General features: G+C 51.2%; 1 protein-coding gene across 3 annotated transcripts; it reads right to left on the reverse strand.

Moving 5' to 3' along the window:
• Positions 1-2,308: 2,308 nt before the first annotated feature.
• GTSE1 (G2 and S-phase expressed 1) lies at positions 2,309-23,666 on the reverse strand. Of its 3 annotated transcripts, none has more exons than XM_073882620.1 (13): positions 23,365-23,666; positions 22,656-22,766; positions 16,746-16,803; positions 16,034-16,643; positions 15,163-15,219; positions 13,218-13,388; positions 12,461-12,587; positions 10,316-10,642; positions 6,790-6,862; positions 4,649-4,888; positions 3,911-4,115; positions 3,240-3,452; positions 2,309-2,765 (listed from the first exon to the last, which is right to left on the reverse strand). In XM_073882620.1, exons 2-13 carry the CDS (start codon positions 22,675-22,677, stop codon positions 2,682-2,684), a joined length of 2,187 nt encoding a protein of 728 aa, XP_073738721.1. In that variant the 5' UTR covers positions 22,678-22,766; positions 23,365-23,666; the 3' UTR covers positions 2,309-2,681. The 3 variants fall into 3 exon arrangements, with proteins under 3 accessions (XP_073738721.1, XP_073738720.1, XP_073738722.1); XM_073882619.1 differs by lacking the exon at positions 23,365-23,666 and adding an exon at positions 23,089-23,165; XM_073882621.1 differs by lacking the exons at positions 15,163-15,219; positions 23,365-23,666 and having other exon boundaries at positions 22,656-22,995.
• Positions 23,667-25,453: the final 1,787 nt, after the last annotated feature.

The following is a 25,453-nucleotide window of genomic DNA, read 5'->3' on the forward strand; positions in this document are numbered from 1 at the left end:
GTGCCATGTACTCCGTTATTTTCCATTTGGTTCTCTTTCATTTTTAAAAACCACGGGTGAGTCCACTAGATTGATTTCATGGAGAATTTGGACCATGGTTTGAAAGTGCAAGGGAGGAGGTGCCACGGCAGATGCAAATAGATGGGAATCAGGCCAATAACACACACACCCTGAAGCCTCAGGTTAGAACTGTGCTAGTTCCTTAGCAGTTTCTTAGTAGACTGGCAGTGGACCAAATGTTTAAACATGGATAATTATTAAAGCAAGCCATTTTCCTGAGGGTGGGAAGACCGTAAGGGTCTGGAGAGAAACGAGGAGGGACCCAAGTCTCCGTTTCTGAGAAGAAAAGCAGGACTTGCCAGCTAGAGAGTCGTGGCCGCTGGTGCCAAGGGCGGGTAACAGGGTGAACTCTCTGACAGAAGGGACGGTCAAGGGCCCCGTGGGGAAGCAGGGGAATGACAGCTTTTTCTGAAGAATAAGGTATCATCCAACACAACATCCAACGAGAGTATCTATCTCATCTCACACTTCCCGGAAGAGATGAGCAGACACAGCAAATTTGGGGGTGAACCTTTGGTGGAGTCTGGCAGTGGCTGAGTTGAGGCCACTGGACGTTTTGGCTCAGTCTAGAGGACCACGCCCTTCCTGGGTGTGGCAGTTTGGTACAAGGTTAGGGTGGAAGTCCAGTTTTCTTGCCTAAGCAAAGGGGTTTGGGTTTAGGTATGCTGCAAACCCCCCCCCACAGTGGCGGAATCATGATCACGTTTGCAACATTTTCTGCAGCTTTTCAGTTAAAGATCTAGCATTTCAGCTACTTTGGATGGTTCAGCCATGAGAAGGAAAATGACGTCCCAGGTGCCATGTGCCAACAGGGATATAAGATTTCAGAGACGTGCCCCAGGAGGTTAATGAAATATGTAAAAGTGGCGTGAAGTCAGACCTCTTAAACCTGGGAGCTTGGCCCTCCAGTGGCCGCCAAGTCACCTCACACTGTGCAGAGAACATGGCCAGCACTCAGGGAGCTCTAGAGCATCTGTCTTTTTAATAGAATTAAAATCCTATTACTTCTGTCCTGCCTGGGGGTGCCTGTGGATTGGGTGATGCCCCTGAGCCCCAAGAAGAGCCTGGTGGCTCCCGAGGCAGCCCAAGGGAGGGGAGGGGCCTTGGATGAGAAGAGCCAGGGAGCAGGCCAAGGCCCAAAGGCCCAGCTCATCCCCTCGGTTTGGATGGGATGGCCAGAACCCCACTTAATGATCGTATATTAGCTAAGAGTTTAATGTCCCTCCCTCCCACCAAACTGTAAAGCCCCCAGAAGGTAGGGGGGGATGCATGAGCTTTGCTCCCTACTGCATCCCTGGGAGCAATGCCGCCTGCCTATATTAATCTCCATCAATATGCAGGGCGCCTGGCTCTCTCAGTAAGAAGAGCGTGCGATTCTTGGTCTCGGGGTCATGAGTTCCAGCCCCATACTGGGTGTGGAGATTACTGAAAAATAAATAAAACGTAAATAACATGTGAATGAATCAATTCAATTCCAGGTTTGGGGTTTTCCCCTGTGAACTGAGGGGCCACACCAGACATCAGAGGACCCTTGCATTAATATTGGATTCTAACATTCTTGCTGCCCACAGGAACAGAGACGAGGGGGGAGTGGGCCGCTGTGATTCCGGTCGGTTCTCTGCTCCCCTGGCCAGGGAGTGTACCTTGAGCAAGGCGCCCTGCTTCCAGAGTCAGCACTCATACTCGCAAGCATTCCTGCCTTTAAATGTGAAGCTTTTCTCTGCAGGTGAAATGCTTGCCGTTTCTAGATAGCATAGGAATCACCTTTCCATTTGAGGCCTTAACCAAAGAAAGCTCAAAGCACAGCCCCCGGCTTGCTTCCCTCAGCGCTCTGTGGACCTAGGTTTCCTGGTCTCGGCCAGCAAACACCAGATGGGAGCCCAAAAAAGCAGGTCCCATGACTACTGTCTGCTGTGAGGCCACTGAACTAGGACTGAGAAATTTTCTATACATTTCTATACTATAGAAATGAGGTATCTATATAGATCAGCGGCTTCCAAGCCAGCTAAGTTTTAGAAAATATTAAATTAGGGGGTGCCTGGGTGGCTCAGTTGGTTAAGCGTCTGCCTTCAGCTCAGGTTATGACCTGCTTCTCCCTCTGCCTCTGCCGCTGCCCCTGCTTGTACTCTCTCTGACAAATAAATAAAATCTTAAAAAAAAAATAGTTTGGATAACTTAAATCTGATACTAATAAAAATAGTTACACGTTTGAAAATCAAGATAACGTTAAAAACCAAGCTGTGTTTTAATACATTTTCATTTATTTTACAATTTAATTTAAATCTAGAATTATTTAACTTTTCATACAAACTTAATTTTAAAAACAGTCACTTGCTATTTTACATACAAAAGATTCAAAATTCTTCACCTGGAGCAACTGCAACTCCACGCTCCAGCCCAGTGCTCGGGGCAGCACTGAGGGGAGCTGACAGGCACCAGTGGCCTCGGGGCCCAAAACACCCCCCAGTCCCGCAGCACTCCCTCCAGGCATGGGACCTTCACTGAGGGTGGTTTTATCCCCCAAAACAACTTCTCCTAAGATTTATTTCTAAGGGTTGAAAGCCACCTTAGGACTGACAGTTCTTTTAGAAATAGTGAAAACACAAAGGACTGTATTCTCCTCAGAACTTGAGAAGTGGAGAATCCATGTTTTCCTTGTCAGCCTCGGGACTCAGCTGGATCAGAGGAGAAGCCAAGTCTATCAGCTGCAAGAGAGAAGCAACAGCAGGTGAGCAGCGTGGCCACATTGCCCCTCGCACAGCCCGTCGGCTCCCTGAAGACCCGGCTGCCCTTGAGTCCTCCGGGCCACGGCTCAGTGCTACCAACCGCTTGGGCACAGGGACATTGCAGCCGTCCTGTCTACGCAGATGGACGGAGGAAGTGCCACACGAAAGAAGTCGGAGTGCCCTCGTCACACAATAGGCACAGGGGAACCCTGGAGTGACAGCGATGTGACACCCGCCCTCAGAGAGCCCCGGGCTTCCCGGGCAGGATCCCACAGCAGGACTTGGTGAATTCCAAGCTCATGCTACCAGTGGAGTGTGCCCGGAGCCGTGTCACTTTGGAAACCGCCCTGGCCACTCTCGAGGGTCACCATGAAGCACTCTGGGATGAGGAACAAACCCAGAACGGAGCCCACCCAAGACAAGGCCACCACGGAGCTTCCTGCTGCTCCTCACCTGTCCCACCTCCTGGGGAGGCTTGGACGCAGTGTTTCTGTTCATGTCTGGAGTGTTTATCAGCAGGTCGATCAGAGGTCTACTCTCAGATCCCAGAACCACATGTCCTTCTGGACTATTGCAAAAGTCAATGAGAGGGATGTCGATGAGGGCTGTGCTTTCAGCTTTTGGAGTGATGGCCAGTTGGTCCAGTTTGATATCCACGAGAATAGCCTAGACAAGAACCCAAGACTTAAAAGCAGTTCTAGCACCTTTTTGTCAACTATGTTGAGGAAACATAGGAACCCCAGGGAAGGATGGGCCTTAGCGGGCTGCTGGCTGTGTGTGCCCGTGCTGAGTTCTCTCTTCTCTGGCCGCCTCCACACAGCCCCAGCCCATCCACCTCCCTCCGGGCTGCAGCCCACACAGGAGCTCCCACCGAGGCTCCCACTGCTGCCCTGTTTCCTACTTCCCGTCCTCTGAGCCCCGGCCCTCTCTGGTCAGACACAGGGCAGGGGTGTGGCTTCTGTGCCTGCTGCAGGCTGGGGGTCCTCACTCCCTCTCTCTGGCACGGCTGGCCCCGGAGGCCCCGAGGACAACGGACCAAGTCCTGGAGAGCGACTCTGGGGACCACCTTGCCGAGTCAGCCTGCGGCAGGGGCAGGCTCCGCTTATCCAGGGTAACAGGTGTACCTCACTAGTGGGTGTGTCTCCAGGTGGCTGGGCTGCATCCAGCACGACTTCTGTGCTGATACTTCCTGAAAGAGTCAAGCCAGTCTTTTCTGGAGAAAAGTTAAGCGCCTGTGGTACAGCCGACAGAGGGGAAAGGGACCCGTCAGGAGACGAGTCCTCGCGCCTAGAGGTAGCCTTGCTGTGGGTCTCCCTCGTTGGTGCAGCTCTGCCAGACAGAAAAATGGGAAATCTTAGGAGGGGACTTCTGTCCGTCTTAGGATTCTAGTTTTGGAGGAGGTGTGAAGTGCAGCATTCCAGCCCCATCTGTGACAGCTCTGAGCGACAGCGACCGCAGGACTCTCCCAGGGATCCAGTCACAAAGACCACACCAGACCCCAGAGCTCTGGATGTGAGCGCACCTTACGGAGCCCTCTGTCCAAAGGGCTCCTCCCAGTGAGAGGCTGTGCCCACAGAGACACGGGATTGAGGCAGAGGCTCTCCCACCTTGCCCAGCTCAGCAGCCCACCTGGGATAGGACGCTCAGTGGGGACTATGATGACGGATCAAGCAAGTGCCCTCCCTCACTTCAGAGGGCCACTGACAGGCTCCTGTGGCCGTTGCTGAGCAGATGTGATGAACCTCGGCCCGGCTGGTTCCCGACAAGTGACTCACCCACCAGACCAGGCAGGCTTTCCAGTGTAAGAATCACCTGGGGACTTAGGAATCTGAGACAAACTTATTGCAGCCTCTACCTCTTACCTCACTGAAGACTTTTTCTGCGGCTCAGAAGAAAGCCACCGAGCAGGCACACACAGAGGCGAAGCCAGAGCTCTGGGCACGGTTTTAGGGGTCATGAATGGAAGGCCAGAGAGCCGACGGCTGGCAGGTGTGGGCAGGGCTGACACGTGCTTCGTACTCATGGGGGTCCTCGTACTGTTTACAAGGCTTTGTGGGGCTGCCACTGATGAGTGTCTAGCAGGAGTGCTATGGACAACAACCCTGGAAAAACAAAGTTGGAGTCTTCAGCAGACATGACTAAAAACAAAAACAAACAAACAAACAAATCCATTCAGCCAATATGCTAATGAAGTAAAAAGTCCTATGATTTCAACGTAGGAGATAAAAGATTCAAGCCCACCAAGCCTGTTGGAGGTCTGCTCTGGGAAGGAAGGGCTGCCCCAGCCCCCTAGGAGGCCCTGGTGTGGGCCTCTGGTTCCTCAACGAGTGGCCTCTCCACACTACCAAACGTGATGGCACCTTCCAGGTGGTGCCGCGCAGAGGCAGAGCGTGGGAGGTTCAGAGCACATCTGGAAGTCACCTTCTGATGGGGTAGGTATTTGCAGAAGGAAAGGCAGACCCACACTGGGGCCTGGCCTGGGCTCACGAGCCTGTCTGCTCATTCCCAGTGGTAAGAGCACCGGAGCACACGGAGCACACGTGAATAAATCAGGGTAGCTGCTGCTGATTTCTCACACCTCCCTCCTTCCAACCTTGGCAATACACGTGGCTTCGACGGCCAGTGAATCCTGCCCATCTGTGTGGAGCCAGCTGCTATTTTAAAATAAACAAGCCAAGGCCGTCCCAATGCGCAGCCCGCAGGAGGGCCGCGGGTGACACACCATCCATCAAGGACAATCTTTACGTGCTTCAGAAAGAGTCTGAAAACAAACTTTAATTAACATTAACTGGAAAACTGAATCACTCCAGGGGCACCAGCAGGAGGGTGGGGTGCTCTCAAGCCGAGCAGCCACTCTCTGCAGTTCTGGAACCACTGCCTTACTCCCTCTACTGCTGAACTCCAGTGAAAACAGATAAAAATGCAAACAACTGTAATCTTCAGAGTAACCCTGGGAGGCAGGAACTGCTGTCCTGTTGCACAGGCGGAGGACCGAGGGACAGGGCCAAAGTGAGGCAGGCTGCAGCCGTCTGGCTATGGGTGTGAGGGGGAAGACTCACAGCATGGCTAATGCTGTAAGGGGAGGCATCCGCCCAAGCCAGGAAGCAGCTCCCAAGTTCACACTCAAGTAAATGAAAGGCCGGGATCAAGGAAAGACTCGCAGATGGCGCAGGCCGGCCTGTGGCAGGGCCAGGATCAGGGCCCCTGCTCAGGCGTCTGAGTCATCGCTTGTCTTACCACCTGTCCCAGCCCAGCCCGGCCCACACCCACATGCAAAGCAGCACTCCCATCCTGGCTGCACGCAGGCCCTGGAAACACTGCTCCCCTGGGTGAGCGTCCTCACTCCCGCCTCTGCTCGCAGCGGATGTGCACAGAGTGGAGCAGTGCTGGGACAGCGTCCTGCCCTGGGACAGAGTGCCCACAGCCGTGCTGGGGCCAGGCCATCAGAAAGGGCCCTCTGACCCCAGCAGATGGCAGTAAAGGGTGGGCAAGGGGAGGACGGTCACTGGCCTGGGCCCCTCACGCGCGTGTGTGCGCGTGCATTCTTAGTGTTTGCAGTATCTGCTGTGCTGAGTGTGCCCCGTCCCCACTGCACAGCTGAGGAAACGAGGTCAAGGCTGTCCAGGAACCTGCACTGGGTCACAGACCAGGGACAGTGGAGCCGGGGATTCAAAACCAAGTCTGAATAACACCACCACACCAAGGGTTTGCACCCATGACACAAATGAGAGCCCCCTTTTACAACAGTGGGGGTGGACGTTTCTGCCACCAGGTCAGGCCTGAGAGTTGGCACGCTACACCACAGATGGCAAGTCTTCGACTATTGCGAGGCGGATGGAAGTGACACTTGCCCTCGGGAGCCCAGGCCACACCCCAACAGACCAGGGCTCAGGCCAGTGGGGCCAGGCTGTGGGGTACCACACACATGCTTGAGAAAGCTCGGAGAGACGAGCAGGTTCCTTCTCAGAGTGATGTAAAATCAAAGGACACGGTGACTCCTCACCTCCCCGCCGACGTGCAGGACTGCGGTCTCTGGGCCCGGCAGGACTTCGGCGTCGCACTGTCCGGGGGCTCACCTGGGGCAGGAGAGGAAGCGTGTACAGTCAGTCACATGTGGGGCAAGTGATAAACCCACCACCTGGGGCTCTTCACCAGGGGCAACTCTCCTCAAACACTGAAGGCTCCGCTGCAGGGCCCGGTTCATATGGTCCCCGTGCCGTGTCCCCTCAACAATGACAGCTGGTGTCACGCCCACCAGTGCCCGTTCCCGAGGGAGCACGCTGTCACACCGTCGCAGAGCGGGGGTGTTCTGAGCAGTGTGGTGGCTCCCCGCAGCCTCACCAGCCCTGACTTCATGGGAACAGTCTGACGCAGGGCCAAAGATGAAAGGTGCTCGTGAGACAGCCCTGTCCCTGACACTGTGAGGAAAGGAGAACCCAATTCCAGAGGAGCTGGAGGTGCCATTAAGGGCACGAACGGACAGCAGAGGGTAGCAGCTGATAGGCAGTGGGACTGGCACAGGACAAGACCGGCAGACAGATGTTGCCGAAGGAAAGGCAGCCATGGCTCTGGGCAGCCAGCAAGAAAGGAAGCAAACGCTGCTGAACGCAGTCCGCATGCCCTGTGCCGTGGGATACCCTGAAGAACCCACTTCTGCAAACACACTGAGCTCTCTGCTGGAATCTACATTTTATCTCCAGGTGTGGCTTCTCCCTTGGGATCCAAACTCATACATTCAACCACCTGCTCAACACAGCCCACCGGAGCCCTGTGGCATCTCCAACTCAACAGGTGCAAACTGGGCCCGTGGGCTGTGCCCCAGGGCTGCTCTTCCTTGAGCCCTCCCCTGATATGGTGGGAGGCGGCACCCAGGTGGCCTGCGGAGGCCCCCCTCCACACTGCCGCATGCTCTCCCACCACCACGATCTCTAGTCCACATCACGGCAAGGCTTCTGCATGGCTGTCCCCGCTTCCATTCTTGACCACGAGGGCCTGCTCGTCCCTCAGGAGAGGCAGCTGTCGAGGGCCTAAAGCCCTGTCCCGTGGTGCCCCCTGCACTGAGAACTACTCTGAACCATTCCTCAGTCATGAGGTGCTACGTGAGCCAGCAGCTGCCTCTCACCTCACCTCCCACCTTGTTCGCTAACTTGGCTGAGGTTGCTAGTATTTGTTCAATAGCCACTCTTCTCTTCTCAGTAGGAGACATTAGTGAGGCAGGAACACAACATGTCTCTGCATCCCTGGCAGGCGAGCGCAGTCACGTGCCTGAGGCCTGAGCGATGGGACGGAGATGGAAGCGGCATATGCAGCTTCTGGGAAGCACCCTGCTCCTCCTCACCAACCCCGTCTTCGCTGCTGACGGGTGGGAAGGCTGGAGCAGGGGCAGCCGTACTAGAGCACGAGGAAGAGAGGCTAAGAACAAGGCAGAGGAGGCTCCGGGGCAGTAAAGGCCACCTGCGCCAGCCGGCGGTGCTGGAAACTTCAGACAGCTGCCTGGAAAGCACATCCACTTGGGAGAGGCTACAACTACCCTCTCCCTTGAGTCAGCTCTGTACAACATTCCACATTATACACATTTCTGAGATTAATTTACCTCGACCAAACATCCACCCGCTACCTGCCGGACACCATGCTGGTGCAGACGGGGAGAGGCCACGCCAGCCCGGCAGCCTTACTGATCAGAGGAGGCTGGGGGGGGGGGGGGCGAGCATTTGGGGGGCAGCCCTAGACAGGTGGGAGCTACAGAGGAAGAGCTCCAGAAATGGGGAGGGAGCCAGAGTCCCCGGCTGTGCAGGAAATAGCAGCACGCGAGCAGCGTGAGACTCTGAAAGGCCCCGATGAAGACAGCCACCAGGAGCAACTGCCACCACTCACACAGGGCTGGGGGACTGCCACGTCCTTTCAGCCAGAGCAGAAACCTCGGGAGCACACAGCACGTTTGGCAGGGACTCGGACAGGCTACGTGTTCATAGCCGGGCTGCCCGGTCCCCAGGGTAAACAGCTACTTAAGACCTGCCCCATCAAAGCTTATAAAGAATCCTCTAAAGGATCAAGTTGACCCACAATTTAAATGCCTTCCAGGGCAAGATTCAGCTCCTTAAAGCAGGATAACAAAACCCAGATATTCAAAAATTCTGAACTTACACCATCTAAGAGATGATCAAAAATTATTAAACATGGGAAGAAGCAGGAAAATGTGACCATCACCAGAAAAAAACTTAGTCGCTAGAAATGGACCCTAAAGTGACAGCGAAGGTGGCATTAGAAGAAACAGTTTAAAACAATCATCATAAATACGTTCAAGAATTTAAACAAACACAATGGGGCACCTGGGTGGCTCAGTCGTTAAGCGTCTGCCTTCGGCTCAGGTCATGATCCCAGGGTCCTGGGATCGAGCCCCACATCGGGCTCCCGGCTCAGCGGGAAGCCTGCTTCTCCCTCTCCCACTCCCCCTGCTTGTGTTCCCTCTCTCGCTGTCTTTCTCTCTGTCAAATAAATAAAATGAAATCTTAAAAAAAAAAAGAATTTAAACAAACACTGTTAGGACAAACATGGGGAAATTACAATATCAGAAATGAAAAATTAACCGGATGGGCTTAATCGCATATTAGACACACTGCCGAGAAAGATGTGAATGTGAAGACATGATCTTGAAACGTCCCAACTGAAACACAAGAACAGGTGGGGAAACCCAGGGCCTCTGTGACCTACAGACCACATCGAGAGGTCTGTTCTGGAATACTTGTAATTAGAGTCCCAGGAAATGAAGGGAAGCAAGAAAAAGAATCTGAAAAAAGAACAGCAAAGTTTTTTTTCCCAGAATACAAATATCAATCCACAGATCAAAGCAGCTCAAGAATTCCCAAGAAGGATGAACCCAAAGAAAGCCACCTCGAAATTCATAATAATCAAAATGCTGGAAAGAATAAGAGGAATTTCTGAGAGCAGTGCAGGAGCAGTGATGGGACAAAGGGGAGTGACTGCGAGACAAGAATGCCACCAAGTTCTCATCTGAAATGGCGCAAGCTAGAAGACGCCAGGACAACGCATTTAAAGTGCTTTAAGAAAAAAGAAAGCTGGGCGCCTGGGTGGCTCAGTTGGTTAGGCAACTGCCTTCGGCTCAGGTCGTGATCCCGGGGTCCTGGGATCGAGCCCCGCATCGGGCTCCCCCTGCTGTGTGGGGAGCCTGCTTCTCCCTCTGCCTCTGCCTGCCACTGCCCCTGCTTGTGCTCTCTCTCGCTCTCTCTCTATCAAATAAATAAAATCTTTAAAAAAGAAAAGAAAAAAGAAAGCTGGGCGCCTGGGCGGCTCAGTTGGTTAAGCGTCTGCCATGGCCACGATCCTGGAGTCCCTGCTCAGCAGGGAGCCGTCTTCTCCCTCTGGCCCTCCCCCACTCATGCGCGCTCTCTCTCTCTCTCTCATTCTCTTTCTCAAATAAAGTCTTTAGAAAAAAAAAGAAGAAAGCCAAAAACCTTATGTAGAATCTGTTCAGTATTTTAAAACCATATGAAAAATGACCCACTCCTTACCAGTAGCAAACTTGGGGATCTTAAATTGACTCGTAGGGGTGGGCACGGCCCGCGTCCTGCGCAGTAGGTAGGAGTCACGCCTTCTCACACTCCCGGCTGTATTCAACTGAGAGGGCTGGGACCAGATGGAGCTGGAGCTCTGCCCCGGGCCTCCCTGTTCTGGCGTCCGGGCTTGGGCAAGAGCTGCTGGGGTGGGCGCCTTGGCAGCCTCCACCTTCACCTCAGCCACCGCGGCCCACTTGCTCTGCCTGCAGGAGGCACCCACAGGGCCTGCCTGCAGAGGCAGGTAACTGCCCGTGGGAACACTTGCAGTTTCACTGGATCTAGCTGGAAGAGAATACACAAAATCTGGCTATCACTCAAACTGATGTCATTTTTAAATTATGAAGTTACTTAACAAACACTTAAAAAGTTTTCAAGTGAGGAAAATTATTTATTTCGATCATGATGATTTCCATATGATGAAACAGGACCTGTGAGCAACATTCTGTACGCCCGTCAGGTAATGTCCTCAAACACAGGACAAGCTTGGTTGCTCATGGCTTATCTGAGTGTGTTCTAAGGTACGAATTCTAGACACATTACGTATGTAAGTATATGTAAATTCAAGCTCATCTGTCTTCCCTGATTTGTCAACAGCAGACATCTACCCTGGCTGAGCAGCCAGGAATGGACAGTGTAGTCACATGCCCCACCCCTCTAGTCAGGGAGGTGGGGAGGGTACAGGGAGAGAAGGCGCAGTCAAACGGGTTGGTTCCTTCAAATCCCAAGGAGGCTGGGTCATAGCAATCACGGGCACTATTTAAAACAGGAAGAAGGGGCGCCTGGGTGGCTCAGTCGTTAAGCGTCTGCCTTCGGCTCAGGTCATGATCCCAGGGTCCTGGGATCGAGCCCCGCATCGGGCTCCCTGCTCAGTGGGAAGCCTGCTTCTCCCTCTCCCACTCCCCCTGCTTGTGTTCCCTCTCTCTCTGTGTCTCTCTCTGTCAAATAAATAAATAAAATCTTTAAAACAGAAAGAAGATAAACCCAGGCGAAAAGTACTCAGGTGCCAATATGCCCCCACGAAGACGTCAGCCTGGGAAGACTCCTACAGAAAAATTCGAAGAGAAAGGCGGATGCCATAGCTCATACTACACCATGCACACTGGCTTTACAGCGCTCCTCCCCACATGCTGTCCCGTCTGTGCATAATGCAGGAAGACACACATACACCCCGTCAGGCCCACTCAACGTCCGCCTCACAGCCTTTCCGAGTTAGGACTGCAGCAATCCTTAGTAAAAATGGTGCTGATGCCCTGCACGCGGCAGCCACACAACTTTACCGCCCCTCATCTGACAGAACTCCCTTTTCCCCCGCCCCCGATCACGGGCCAAGTGCCAGAGAGGCCGGGGCGGGCCCTTCGAGCACTCCTTCTAAAGCCCGTGACAGCATGGCAGGGGACACCGTCCTGCCGTCTGTCCAGTTACAGAAACAACACCAGGTGTCTTCACCACCACCGGGCAGTCGGGACTCCAAATCACATCAGTCTGATTCCAGAATTGACATTTTGTGAACCCGTCACATTTTGTGAACAAAATCCACACACGTTACACAGCAAATAGCACAGGACGAGAGGGGTGAGTCCTGAAGGGACTGGAAGGTGGCCTTTCCCCACCGCGCACTAGGGCTTCTTCCCTTTACCACTAGATGGCGCCCACGGCTTGCTAAGATGACAACTTAGCCTGCTTTTCATCAGGTTTGGGTGTAGGGATTTAAATAAATGCCAAGTTTACAAGGGTCATATGCTCTAAATGATCTGGAACAGTCCTATTTTTAAAACCTGTGTCTGATTACATGTCCACGGGCCGGTCTCCGTGTCCCTGTGCGTTCGCGGGCACCGGGAGCATACACCAGCTGGGGCACTGTGCGGGCCACCCTAAACCAAAACCCCCAGCCTGAGAGCGTCTCTCCTCAGAGGAGCAGGAGCGCCGTGAGGGCAGGGACCCTGACCCCATGGCCCCTGCCGCACACCACAGCAAACCCTCCAGAACCTCCTGCGGAGGCTAAGTGCTCTGCGAAAACGGTCTCAGAAGGATATCAGCACTTGGGGCCTGGCGTCGCTAGGCATGGGTGGGTCTGGGCGCGGAGATCCCCACTGGCCTTACCTCTGCCAGCTGCTGGGGAAGCACACGCCCTGGAAATCACAGCTGAAACGGACCCAGAGGAAGAGAACTTTCTTGAAAGACCTCCAGCACAACCAGGCAGTTTCAACAGTGTTTTCTTCAGCCCCAACTGAAACAAAATGTTAAAAAAAAAAAGAGTCATCAAAGAGTTCATGATCTACCCATGACTTTTTAATGCAAAGATAGGGTTTATAAATAATTGTTAATAATAATGATCATCTTGAATGTACAGGAAAAGGCCAAGCAGTACTGCTCAAGGGGTCTTCACAGCCCTGCCTGAGAAACACGTGGGACCTTGCTGAAATGCAGATTTTTGAGCTCCAACCCCCGCCCATGGAGTCCAAAGCTGTAGGGCCCAGCTTCTGGCAATTTTAACAAGTACTTCGGCGGTTCTTACGCACAGCTCAGTTTAACCACGCCAGGAAAGAAATAGCAGAGCTGTGGGCGGTTGTCCCCATGCCTGTGAGTGCGGTGTTGAAGCACTGACTTCCCATCTCGTCTGAGGGAAGCAGGGAGCGAGGCATAGACACAGATGCTCAGAGATGCTGACTTTCCTCAGTCTGCGGAGCCCCCACTGCACGCCAGGCCGTGCTGCCTTTCACCAAGCTGCCTCACACCAATCCCATTTTCAACCTTCCTAAACTTGATTTTAGTCGAAGACACATTATATGTATACAGCGCTGCCCCTGTATTGGCTTTGCTCACAAGCCACGCCTGCCCGCAGCCCTGGCAGACCCACCTTGTTTGGAACAGGGAGAGATCGCTTGCCTTGGACCAAGTGGCTCCCCCCAGCTGGCAAGCTAGCGAGCTCCCGGGTGGCACTGGATTTGTCAGGGGGCACATCCCTGTGGGATTCCTTTTCATTGAGGATTTTCATATTGGAAGGACTGGCTGGTATCCTTTTCCTAGGCTGAAAATTTTAAGATGAAATATGAGAGCTGTCTGGTCTTTTAACAACATACAGAAGCACCAAGGCTTTGATGCAGAGCAAGCACCATCTACCTTCCCCATGCTATTCACGTTCCTCCATTCATCAACCAGATTGAAGTAAATATAGCAGCTCACTTCTTGCACCAAACTACCAGACAAAACTGATGATGGTGTTTGCTTCCTCATTAAAAACAGAGTAGAATAATACTAAGACCGATCATTAACAGGAGAGAGAGAGATCCTCTAAAGCTATTCCTCAATCAGGATTCTTATGTAAGGATGATAATGAGGAAACTGGTTCTAGTAACAAAAATTTTAAAATGCTGTATGGAAAGGAATCATTCATTAAAAGGTCATTCCTTCTAGCAGAGACACTGCTCAGTTGTAATAAATCTTCTTGGAAGAGTACTGGAAGCCGTTTTTCTTTGGACAACAGAGTCAAAGAATACATTTCTGACAATATTTAGATACAAGGGCATTCATGGAACTAACCCATGTTTATGTAAATAACCCCTTATAACAAGGACAGCTATTAGGAAGCAGTAGCAGCTCATAAAGTCATAGTGTTGAAACAGTAACTTTTTTTCCTTTACAGCATTTCCTTTAAAATTGATATGCCTCACATAAAATTCACCTTTTTAGATGTGGTATACATATATGCATACATATATACAATGGAATATTATGCAGCCATCAAAAGGAATGATGCCATTTGCAACAATGTGGATGGAACTGGAGGGTGTTATGCTGAGTGAAATAAATCAATCAGAGAAAGACATGTATAATATGACCTCACTGATATGAGGAATTCTTCATCACAGGAAACAAACTGAGGGTGGCTGGAGTGGTACGGGGTGGGAGGGAGGGTGTGGCTGGGTGATAGGGACATTGGGGAGGGTATGTGCTATGGTGAGCGCTATGAATTGTGTAAGACTGTTGAATCACAGACCTGTACCTGTGAAACAAATAATACATTGTATGTTTAAAAAAAAAAAAAAAGAAGATAGCAGGAGGGGAAGAATGAAGGGGAGCAAGTCGGAGGGGGAGACGAACCATGAGAGACGATGGACTCTGAGAAACAAACTGAGGGTTCTAGAGGGGAGGGGGGTGGGGGGATGGGTTAGCCTGGTGATGGGTATTAAAGAGGGCACGTTCTGCGTGGAGCACTGGGTGTTCTGCACAAACAATCATGGAACACTACATCAAAAACTAATGATGTAATGTATGGTGATTAACATAATAAAAAAAATTCGCCTTTTCAAAGTGTACGTGTCAGTGGTTTTTAGCATATTCACAGTGTTGTACAACCAGCATCAACCCGAGAACATTCTTGTTGTCCCTAAAGGAAACTGCTAGCCACTAGCAGTCACTTCCCACCCCCATCAACCTCCCCGCCTAGACACTAACCTACTCCCCTCTCTACAATTTGCCTATCATGGTCCCTTCCTATAAATGGGAGCACATAGTATGTGACCTTTTGTGTTCGGCTGCCTTCACCAAGCATGTTTTCAAGGGTCATCCATGTTATATGTCATACTATCTACTAATATTGCATTTCCTGATTGCCTGAGTCCACCTGTTTGTTACATACAGAAATCCCTGCCTGGGTCCATGTACTACACATAAGACCCGCGTCGCTCTCATTCTAGACACATCACTTTTAGAAATCTACATCCAAATGGTCTCCAGGAAAGGGAGTTTGTATGATTAAAGGAACAGCCCCGGCTATTTAGGGGAAGAGAGAGCCGGCATACCTCCTGTTCAGGCTTCAGTGTGGCAGACAAGCTTTGAGCTCGGATCAGCTCTGGGTTCTGAGGGCAAAAAGTCATGCAGTACATGAGATGGGCTTGTAGAGGGAAAAGGAGCTCCTAGGCCCTTGCTGGGTGGTTTGCACTGACCCCACAGAGCACCATTCCTCCGTTAACTGTCTCATAGAGCGGAGGCCTGGGGCCCTGGTTAGCAGCAGAGCTGAGAAATGGCACACGGCAGGCTCCGACCCGCTGGCTCTCCTCAAAGCAGGGGCTTCCTCCCCTGAGCAGAGACGCAGCAGCAAAGCCTGGAAGCAGCCGCCCTCTGACACCTTCCCTACCCGAGTGCCCTACCCCGCAAGCCTCCGGGAGCCCCAGTGCACCAGAGTTGGCTAGCCGTCTCCCAAAGGCCTGCCTGCCCACTGCCACTTCCCAGGACAGCTCATCTGTTTAATTCCTGGGAGGAAAGAGAGATCTAAACAAATTCACAGCTAAGGAAGATGACTAGTGGCTGTTCCAAGAGGGAATTTTTGGAAGTTGCTTGTTAATGCACACGAAATCCCTATAAGTAGAAAATGCAATATTGTAACAAAGCAAAAGGAAAAATTTCAAATGGCATTTAGGAGGAGGTGTTTTTCAGTCATCACAAGAGGAAGGTAGCCCCGCCCCTGTCCATATCCACCCCCAACCCAGCTCTCCATGCTGTTCCTGCTCTTCATGGACTTGCTGTTCCTACACTTCTAAGCCCTCAGCACAGCTACATTTCCAAGTTTCTTCCCGTCTCACAGTTCCCATTAGGGCCATAAACCAAATGGGCTAAAACGCAAGGGGGCACCTGGCTCTCCAGCCAGGTGTTCTGGGACGTGCATGTGTCTACCTGCTCCGTGGCCACATGAATGTTTTTCCCTCTCACAGAAAAAGCTCGGGGCCGCACCAATTTGCTGATGACCTTTTTCTGAGTCCCTGCCTGGTTTGGAGGGTGAGCAGTACTTGGTTCCACTGGCAAAGAAGAGTGGGGTGAGTGTGGCCGCCCCTGTGTCTGGGCGGGAGCGCTTGGCAGGACCATGCCCGAGGGTGTCTGGGTTCCCTGAAGTGGCGGGTCCCTCAAGGGGCTGTCTGACAGGTAATAGGTCTCCCTCTTAAGTGACTTGGGGCTTTTCTTCATTTCATTTTCTTTCTCAAATAGGCTTATTTTTAACTTTGATTCCTGTATAAATCTCTCCACGCCCTGGCTCCAAAGGTCTTCCGCTGTGACATCTTGGGCTGCCTTGTTTTTGCTCTTGCTTTCTATCTGTAAGGCCAATAAGTGAGCTTCTTTATACACTTCCACAAATTTCTCCCCAGGGAGAGGACTCCAGATGAAGTGACTTTCCGAGGCTGGCAAAAGAGCCTCTTCGGGAATGTGATGATTTAATTCCAAGCTGGCAGCAACGCATCTTTCTTTATGGCCAAGGGGTCCAAAGAAGACTTCATCATCTTCATTTGCACTGTTTTAAATAAAAGGATTATTAATGACAATGGCATTTAACTGAAAGACTTTACCGAATGTGATTAAACCCAAGGCAAGGGAAGAAAACTCATCTATTTACCTTGAAGAAGACAATGAAAGATCGAAGTCAAATTTTTCATCAGCTAAGAGAAGAATGTCTGGGGGGGAAAAGTCGAGCATTATTTGAGGGTTGGAGCTGACAAAGACAAAACATTACCGGTCTCTACAGCTATAAAAACAATGACAATATTTCACTCTCCAAAGTGTACCTTATCATTATTTCAACAGTCACATTATCATAGAGGGCTCTAGATTATCAAATTTTTTTGTTTTCTTTTTAAAATAGCATCAGCAATTCTGTGTTTGCTAAGCTGACCCAAAAGTTCAAGTCCTTATCTTTAAGATATAATTTAAAATGCATTCACCAAGTCATTCAACTAGTTTTTCATGGCTAGATAAATCATCTTCAGATATAGACCATTTTCAAAAGACCATCTGCTTCAGGTCCCCCAGAATTAAATTCCTTGCTTACAGGGGCGCCTGGGTGGCTCAGTCTTTAGGCGTCTGCCTTTGGCTCAGGTCATGATCCCCGAGTCCGGGGATCGAGCCCCCGCGTCGAGCCCCGCGTCAGGCTCCCTGCTCAGCGGGGAGCCTGCTTCTCCCTCTCCCACTCCCCCTGCTTGTGTTCCCTCTCTCGCTGTGTCTCTCTCTGTCAAACAAATAAATAAAATATTAAAAAAAAAATTCCTTGCTTACAAACTACATAACACCTACTCTTCTTTCAAAAACAAATTCAGTATTATTCAAATGCACCGTTGGGACTCCATCCGTATTTGCTGACGACCATCTCTTCTTAGAGCCCACCTTGAAACCCCAGATGAAACTGCGCTTTGTACCCCCCATCTACACTTCCACCATAGTTCCTTCACCAGCCAGGCCTGTAAGCCTGACTCCCTCTAACAAACCTTAAGCTCCAGGTTAGCGGATCTCTTTCCTGGGGCAACCGTTTCCTCCCCTGGCTCTCACACCCCACCCACCCCCATTCCTCCCTAGGGCCTCCCCACATCACCTAGACCTGACCTCTGTCACTATACTGCCTTGCTGTTCTGTAATGTCCCTTTACTCTTCTGGGCTCCAACTAGATTGTAAGCTCCTCCAAGCCAGAAAATGTCTAACGCTCTCACAGATTCCCTTATGTCCAGCTAAGGGCCTGGACACTTAGCAAATAATTATCGAAATGCGCTGAGCGGATATTTCCATACTATCAAGTTTATACAGCACTTTCACAAATCACTTCTTATTTGATCCTAAAAAACAATGCAGCATGCTTATTAAAATTATAAAAATTTAAAATATACTAATATCTTAATTAGGTCCTAATTAGTCACTTCAATTATTCTTAATTACCCAATCCAGGAAAAGGTAAAAGCACAAATGCACAAATGAAATAAAAGGAAATAACGAGAGAGAGGAAATTAAAAGATTCCTAAGCCAGCCTGCTCAGCTCCATGCCCATAAACCTAAGAACTTGGCTGAAATGCATAATTTTCTAGAAAACACTATTCTTTGTATTTAAATTACTTAAGGGGATTTATTTATAAAACTGACTCCAGAAGAGAGGGAAAAAAATCTTAATAGTTCAATTATCATAAAATAACTGCACACATTTATTCAAGAGCTGTTGTCCTCAAAAGAACACAAGTCCCAGATAGTTTCGCAGGATAATTCTGTCAAGTCTTTCAAGAATGTATCATCCCAAAATGATTGAGATTGCTCCACAGGATAGAAAAAGGAAACCTTTCAACTTACTTGTGTGAAGCAAGCATAACCGTATCCCAAAAGCTCTAGAGTTAGCTCAGTAAAGAAAGCTACAGACCAGGCTCATAACATACAAATCCTAAATAGGAATATTAGGTAACAGAATCCAACACGTTAAAAGAAGAAGAACATATCATGACTAGGTGAAGTTTGTTTCAGGACTTCAGGACTGTAGGATGGTTTAATTTTACACAATCTAGTAACATGATGGTCATATTGCTAGATCTAAAAGGAAAGCCCTACATCATGAGCATCTATGCTAGTAAGACATATGAAAAAATGCAAAATACCCTGTTGACCTTAAAAGCTCTTCATAAAAAGCAACAGATATATAACAGATACATTTGATCATACAAGGAAGGATCTCTCTCCAGCCAAAAGCCAAAATTAGGTTTAATGGGATACTATCAGAAGCATTCCTTCTAAAGTCAGGAGCAAATATACTTTATCAGTCAGGACAGGCTAACTTGTGCTGAAGTAACAAGCCCCGAATCTCAAGTGGTGTATTTCTCACTCAAACTCTCTATCTGCTGAGGCTTGGGCCCTGCTCCACGTCCTCCTCATTGCAGAACACAGGCTGATGGAGGCTGGCCTTTGTGCTAAAGAAAGGGGAAACAGCAAATTCCATACTAGTTCATAAAGACCTACAAGTGACACATATCACAGCATTCCCATTTCACTGGCCACCTTTCAAGTCACTTGAGACGAATCCAACTTTAAGTGGGCAGACAAGGACAATTATACCATGTACTCGGGAAAAAAAAAAAGTAGAAAAGAGGGAAAAAAACAGTGGAAATATTGATAAACAGCACCAAAACTACCACCTATTTGTAAATTAACTCACAAACCAGCACGAGGCTTAATGGAAATCTAAAGAGGAAATTCCATGAAAGCCGGGCACATGGCCATGATGTCTGCTCTCACAACAAGCCCAGACACTGTTCTGGGTACACTAACCAATACAATCAGACAAAGTAAAGAATCTGGAGGTAAAAGTATCACAGTGCACAGATGCTATGGTTACAGACACAAGAAAATCAAATAAATACTGTTACAAGTAGTGAAAGGATAAAAGCAGGTGCCTGAGGACAAAATTATCACACAGTAATCGACGGCATTCATATCTACAAAGAACAGTTCGAAGATATGATGGAAAAAAAGACCTCATTACAATAGCAGCAAAAACCACTAAATACCCGTGAACAAACCTAACAAATACGCAAGACAGATATATAGAAAACTTAGTATAACGTAAAAGTACCACATCAAATTAAAGGGGGAAATGGTGTATTCAAAGCGGAAAATACATATAAAAGGAACAAGAAGGGGCGCCTGGGTGGCTCAGTGGGTTGAGCGACTGACTCTTGATTTCGGCTCAGGTCGTGATCTCAGGGCTGTGAGCTTGAGTCCCACGTCAGGCTCCGCACTCAATGCGAAGTCTGCTTGAGATTCCCTCGCTCCCTCCCTCTCCCCTCACTCATGTGCATGCTCTCGTGCACGCGTGCTCTCTCTCTCAAAACAGATAAATAAATCTTAAAAAAAAAGGAACAAGAAGAAACCATGAGGAAATTATTTTATAACCTGGAGACAAGAGGTTTAACTGAGAGACCAAACTGGAAGCCATAAAAGACTAATAGAACAGTATATAAAAAAAACATTTTAAATCTCTGCATGGCAACAATCACCATGAGCAAAGTTAAAGAAACAATAAGCAGGGGAAAAAGTATTTGCAGCTCACATCTCAAAGGGCTCATTTATGAACATTGCCTACAAACTGCTAAGAAAACAACCAATGATGTAATGGAAGAACTGACAAATGATAGGAACAGATAAAATAACTGATAAAATAAAATAAAACAAAAATAACCCCGAGATTCCACTTTTCACCTATCAGGTTGTCAAAAATCAGAGAGTTTGGTAAAACGTGCTCGAGGCTGTGGGGAACAAGACAATTCACACAGCGTTCAGGAAGGTGTCACCAGGTGGCCCGGCAGCACCTACAAAATAAGAGGTGCACGTGTCCTCCCGCCCAGCAAGAAGACCGTGTGCGGACATCCCACAGTCGCAGTGATGTCGCTTCAGCAGCATTTGAAAAAGCAAGACACTGGACACACCCGAACATGCACCCACAGCAGATGGGAGAAATTACAGCCCACCCCCCCCAAAGATGGACCACTACATAGGTACAAAAGAGAACAGCAGGGGCGCCTGTGTGGCTCAGTCGGTTAAGCATCTGCCTTTGGCTCAGGTCATGATCCTAGGGTCCTGGGATCGAGCCCCACATAGAGCTCCCTGCTCAGCGGGGAGTCTGCTTCTCCCTCTCCCTCTGCCTGCCGCTCCTTCTGCTTGTGCTCTCTCTCTGTCGAATAAATAAATAAAATCTTTAAAAAAAAAAGAGAGAACAGCAATAGTGCATGCATTGATATACGAAGATCATCAAGATAAATTGGTGCCAAAAGCAAGATGCAGCAAAGGGTTCCATCTGCTATAAAAAAGGGGCAATCGGCTGACAATGTATATATACTGGCTTGCTCTTGCACAGATCAGGTCTGGAAGATCAAAGAGGCCAAAGACATTGATGGCCTTTGGAGGGGCAGCTGGGTGGCTGAGGGAGAGGCTGCAGGAAGTGGAAACAGGTAGGGTCAGATCCTGGAGGGTTTGCAAGCCATGGCAAGGAGCTTCTATTTTATCCTAAGTGCTAGAGAAAGCTATAGAAGGTCTTAAGCACAAGAATTATGATCTAACTTGTGTTTTTAAAAAGGTGACCCTGGCTGCTGTGTAGACTGTATCAGAAAGGAAAAAAAAAACCAGTGTCTATTGAAATCACAAATGCACACATTGGCCAAAGTGAAAAATGCACAAGGAGGTGGAGGTGAGCTAATGGGGCTGAGGCAAAAGGTGGTGGCTGGCATCTGGGTGGAGCTGGAAAGAGACAGATGGATCCAAATATATTCTGAAGGTGGAAACGGCAGTAAAGGATGATTGAATGAACCTGGCTGCTTCACAACCTAGACAGCTAGGTAAATGGAGGGGCCATTTACTTCCATGAGAGGACAAAGAGCAGGTTAAGAATGGGGTGGGAGGGGGAGCACATTGAGTTTGAGGTGCAAGACACTCAGGTGAGGACGCCAAAGAGGCAGGTGGATACAGGAATCCAGAGCTCTGGGGAAAGATGGTGCTCGAGACAAAATGTGGGCACCACTACAGAGCAGATTGAGTTTAAAGCCGTGGGAACGTCTGAGGGCCCCTGGGGTATGTGGGATACAAACAGACCCTAGACCAAGTCCTGGGTAAGATTAGCTTCAGAAGACAACAGAGGAAGAGCAGCCTGCAAAGAGGTGGATAAGCCAGCCAGAGAGGGGGAAGGATTTCTATTTGTACAGCAACGATGAGCATGAGCAAATGGACAGGCACAGAGTAAGGTTACGAAGGCTGTTGGGGGTGTGACAGAAGGGGTGAAGTCCTCAAGAGCCGCCAGTGGGAACTCTGCACGCACATGGAAGGGACTGGTATTTGAAAGTGAGGATACGGACAGGAAGGAGAAAGGGGCGCATCGGCAAATAGCTTTCCAGATACAAGGAAGAAGTGAAACTGGCAAAGTCCCTAGGACCGTTTTGGCAGAATGGAAGTGTCAAGGATATCCAGTCCACCGGCCTCCCATGGATGTTGCGAGGAGCAAAGGATACACGGATGTCAACACGCTGTAGGAGAAAACCGAGGGCACGGCCCTCCACTCATCTCCTGAGGCTGGATTCTCACCCCGGCGCTCCAGCCAGACAGGGACAGAACAAGACGGGAGAGTCACAAAGCTTCTCAACAAACCGCGGCAAACAGGAACCAGCAATGAATAAAAGAGGAGACATCAGATTCGATCCCACCAGCATCTGAGTGCCCACAAAGTGCCAGGCAGGGTTCTCGGCACGGGGTATGCGCAGCAAGCCGGCCTGGAAAGAATCCCTGCCGTGATGGAAATCTGAAGCTGGGGCGCAGGGGAGGCAGAAAACCGAAAACTAAAGAAGCTAGAGGGATGCAAACCTCTTGAAGACAGGGGCCCTGAGCTTCACTGGCCCCGAGCACGGGTGCGCGCTGAATAAACACAGGCCTACGTTCTCACAGAAGCATGAACTCCACCTACGTCTTCACCGAGCTCCCTGAACCACGGCGCCGCAGCGCGGTTGGCACGAGGACGTACCATTCTCCTTGGGAACGTCCATGTCGGCTTCTCCCGGCTGGCTGGCTGGCTGGCTGGCTGGCGGCGCGTCGCCGGCGTGTCCTCCCTCCACGGCGAGGGCTGTCAGCGAGTCTGCGGAGAGCACGGGGTCAGCAGGTGAGCAGGTGTCGGGGCCCGGGCCCCCCGGCTCCGTCGCTCCCCGCTGCCGACGGGGGCAGAGGGAGCGGGCGGCCGCGGCCAGGTCAGGGAGGGGAAGGGCGGCCGGAGGCCACGGGAGGTGCAGCCGAGACCCTCCGCGTCGCACCGCCCGAGGCCGCGCGCCCCCAGGCCGTGGGCTCCGGGGGCCTGATCGGGACCATACTCCGCGGCCGAGCACAACGGAACTCCCCGCGCTCGGGACACAGCCCCCACCTGACGCGCGAGGGGAGCCCGCCCGAGCCACCGCGCCCCTCACCCGAGCGCCCGCGACACCCGGCGGCCCCACCCCGGCCTGGAATTTAAACGCGGCGCGGCGGGCGCGGCGCGGCCGCCAATTGGCCGGTTTGAAGGCGCTGCGCAGCGACGCCGCGCCCGGTGCATCCTGGGGGCTGGGGGCGGAGCCGCCGGGAGGAGGAGCTCGGCGCCGGCGCTCGCTGCCTCCGCGCGCAGGTGGGCTGAGCGAGGCCGGGGTGCGCCCCGCGCCTGCCGTGGGTCCGCAGAGGCCAGCCGGGGTTTCCTCGGAGCGCCGTACTGTGTTCTCGCAGGCTTGGCCTCAGGGTAGCTGCGCGGGCCAAGGGACGTAGTTCCGATCCCAGCTTTCTGTCTGTAAGTGCAGAGGCTTCAATTCCTAGCGTAGATGTTGATGGGAAGACCAAACGAAGTAAGTGCACCTATCTGCTTTGTAAAGCAGTACGCGCCCGTTGCTAATACAGTAAGAAGGCCCGGACCCTGCCCGGACCAGCGCACAAGGTGACGCCGGTTTGTGCCCTTGCAGCAGGAGAAACTGAGTGGTGGCGGGGGACAGTGATGAGGGCCTGAGCATGGCCAGAGACGTGGCAGAAGCCTGCCCTGGGCTTTAGAGCCGCTGGGGAGCTGGGTTGGTTCTGATGGCAAGATGGGGGGGGGGTTGAAGGGGTGCGCAGGTCCGGTGGCTAGGTGATGGAGTCTGCATGGGAGAATGCACACGTTGGAACAAGATTCCCTATCTGAGCGACACGGAGGACTGACTGGTGAATAGGTCAGTAGCGGCAGCTTGAGATCGACCTCACTTGAGCCTTGGACTGTGAACCAGGTATAAATAATACCCACCTCATGGCCTGCAGTGTGAAATAGGGGCTCCGTTCAGGACACAGTGTCATGAAGCCGTTGCTCTAGGTATATCTGGGACTGGTGGCTGTAGGAGGATGTGGGAAGGAGGAGGCTGGGATGCCCCATAGAGTCTGCTCCGGGAAGGTCAGAACTCCAGAGGGAGAGCACCATTTTCAGGGACAATAATGAGCTATTTATTTGGGGCAGGTTGGGTGGAGAGCTTTCCAGGGGGCAGCCATCCTGGGCCCAGGACCTATGCCAAGAAGCCTTCTATACAGGCTGGCATCTGGACTCCCGTGTCTCTGGTTTCACACCATCCACACCAATCACCCCATGTTGTTGTGGTCCCTCTCCACTTATGCTCCTGAGTCCAGCTCCCTGTGAGACTGTGAGCCTCTAAAAGGCAGGGTGGGGTCTCCATTATGTGATGTCCCCTAGCCTCACACAGCCCAGGGATGGGCCCCAGGCAAGAGCTGAGAGAGTGGGAGCTGGATATCCAGCTCACATAATGGAGACCCCACCCTGCCTGAGGGTCTGGGGCGGGGAATCTAAGCAGCTCGGAAAGAGCCCAGCCTCCCCCCTGCATCCCCTTTGTCTTCTGGCATCCCCAACGCCTCTTCTCTATCAAAGGGCTCCCTCTGTAGACTTTGGCTTTCCACTGTTCTCAAATGTGCTGGGTCCCTTGGACCCTGCCTTTCCCACCTAAGTCTCCGTACATGGGGTCCCTTCTGAATTCCATTGTCTTTGGGGCTTTTTTTTTTTTTTTAAGATTTATTTATTTGAGAGAGAGAGAGAGAGAGGGAGAGAGAGAGTGAGCACAAGCAGGAAGGAGAGAATCTCAAGCGGACTCCACGCTGAGCACAGCCTGACATGGGGCTCCATCTCACAACCCTAAGATCACAACCCGCGCTGAAACCAAGAGTCGAACCCCTAACCAACTGTGCCACCCAGGTGCCCCATGAGTTGTCTTTTGCTCAGGTTCCTGCTTAACTAGAGAAGGTGGTGCCAGGCAGACCCAGCGGCAGGTATCCGTCAAGAGCCTTTGGGTTGTAAGAAACAGAAAACCAGCTTCAGGCTGGCTTTAGAAAGATAATTTACTGGCTCCAGGAACCAGGAAGTCCCTGAAAGAGGGGCTCAAAGGAGGGCACTGGGTTAGGTCACCTCCTAGCTGCCTCTGCTCACCCTTGATCAGGCTGGCTTTACTGGGCCTCCCAGCCCGGGAGCTCCAGGCTTCCCTCCACTTAGCAGGGCCTCCTGAAGACAGCAGCTGGTTTGTGGTGCCCGTGCCCAGTCGATGGTCCAAAGGCCTACACTTGCCTGACTTAATCACAGGGCAACTGCAACAGGAGCTGGGGGGAGGGGGCAGGTCTCGGCCCAGGTCCCCACAGCCCCGTGGATGTTGCTGGGGGTGAGGGTCCCCAACACCCACTCCCAATGCTCCTCTCCCTCTATCCTGTCAGCACATAGGAGGTCAGTATCTGCATTGATTATGAATAGCTTGTTGCTGTTAACTGAACAGTAGCTTCATCCAG

Source organism: Callorhinus ursinus, unplaced genomic scaffold (assembly GCF_003265705.2).
Source record: "Callorhinus ursinus isolate GAN/ISIS: 27379988/994484 unplaced genomic scaffold, GSC_fseal_2.0 scaffold48, whole genome shotgun sequence".
NCBI lineage: Eukaryota > Metazoa > Chordata > Mammalia > Carnivora > Otariidae > Callorhinus > Callorhinus ursinus.

Coding starts and splice junctions, on each gene's coding strand:
- GTSE1 (XM_073882620.1), bottom strand. CDS start 22,677: ATGGACGTTCCCAAGGAGAATG. Junction 16,644..16,745: donor CTTTCATTGTCTTCTTCAAG/GTAAATAGATGA, acceptor TATTTAAAACAG/TGCAAATGAAGATGATGAAG. Junction 12,588..13,217: donor CTCTCCCTGTTCCAAACAAG/GTGGGTCTGCCA, acceptor ATTTTGTTTCAG/TTGGGGCTGAAGAAAACACT.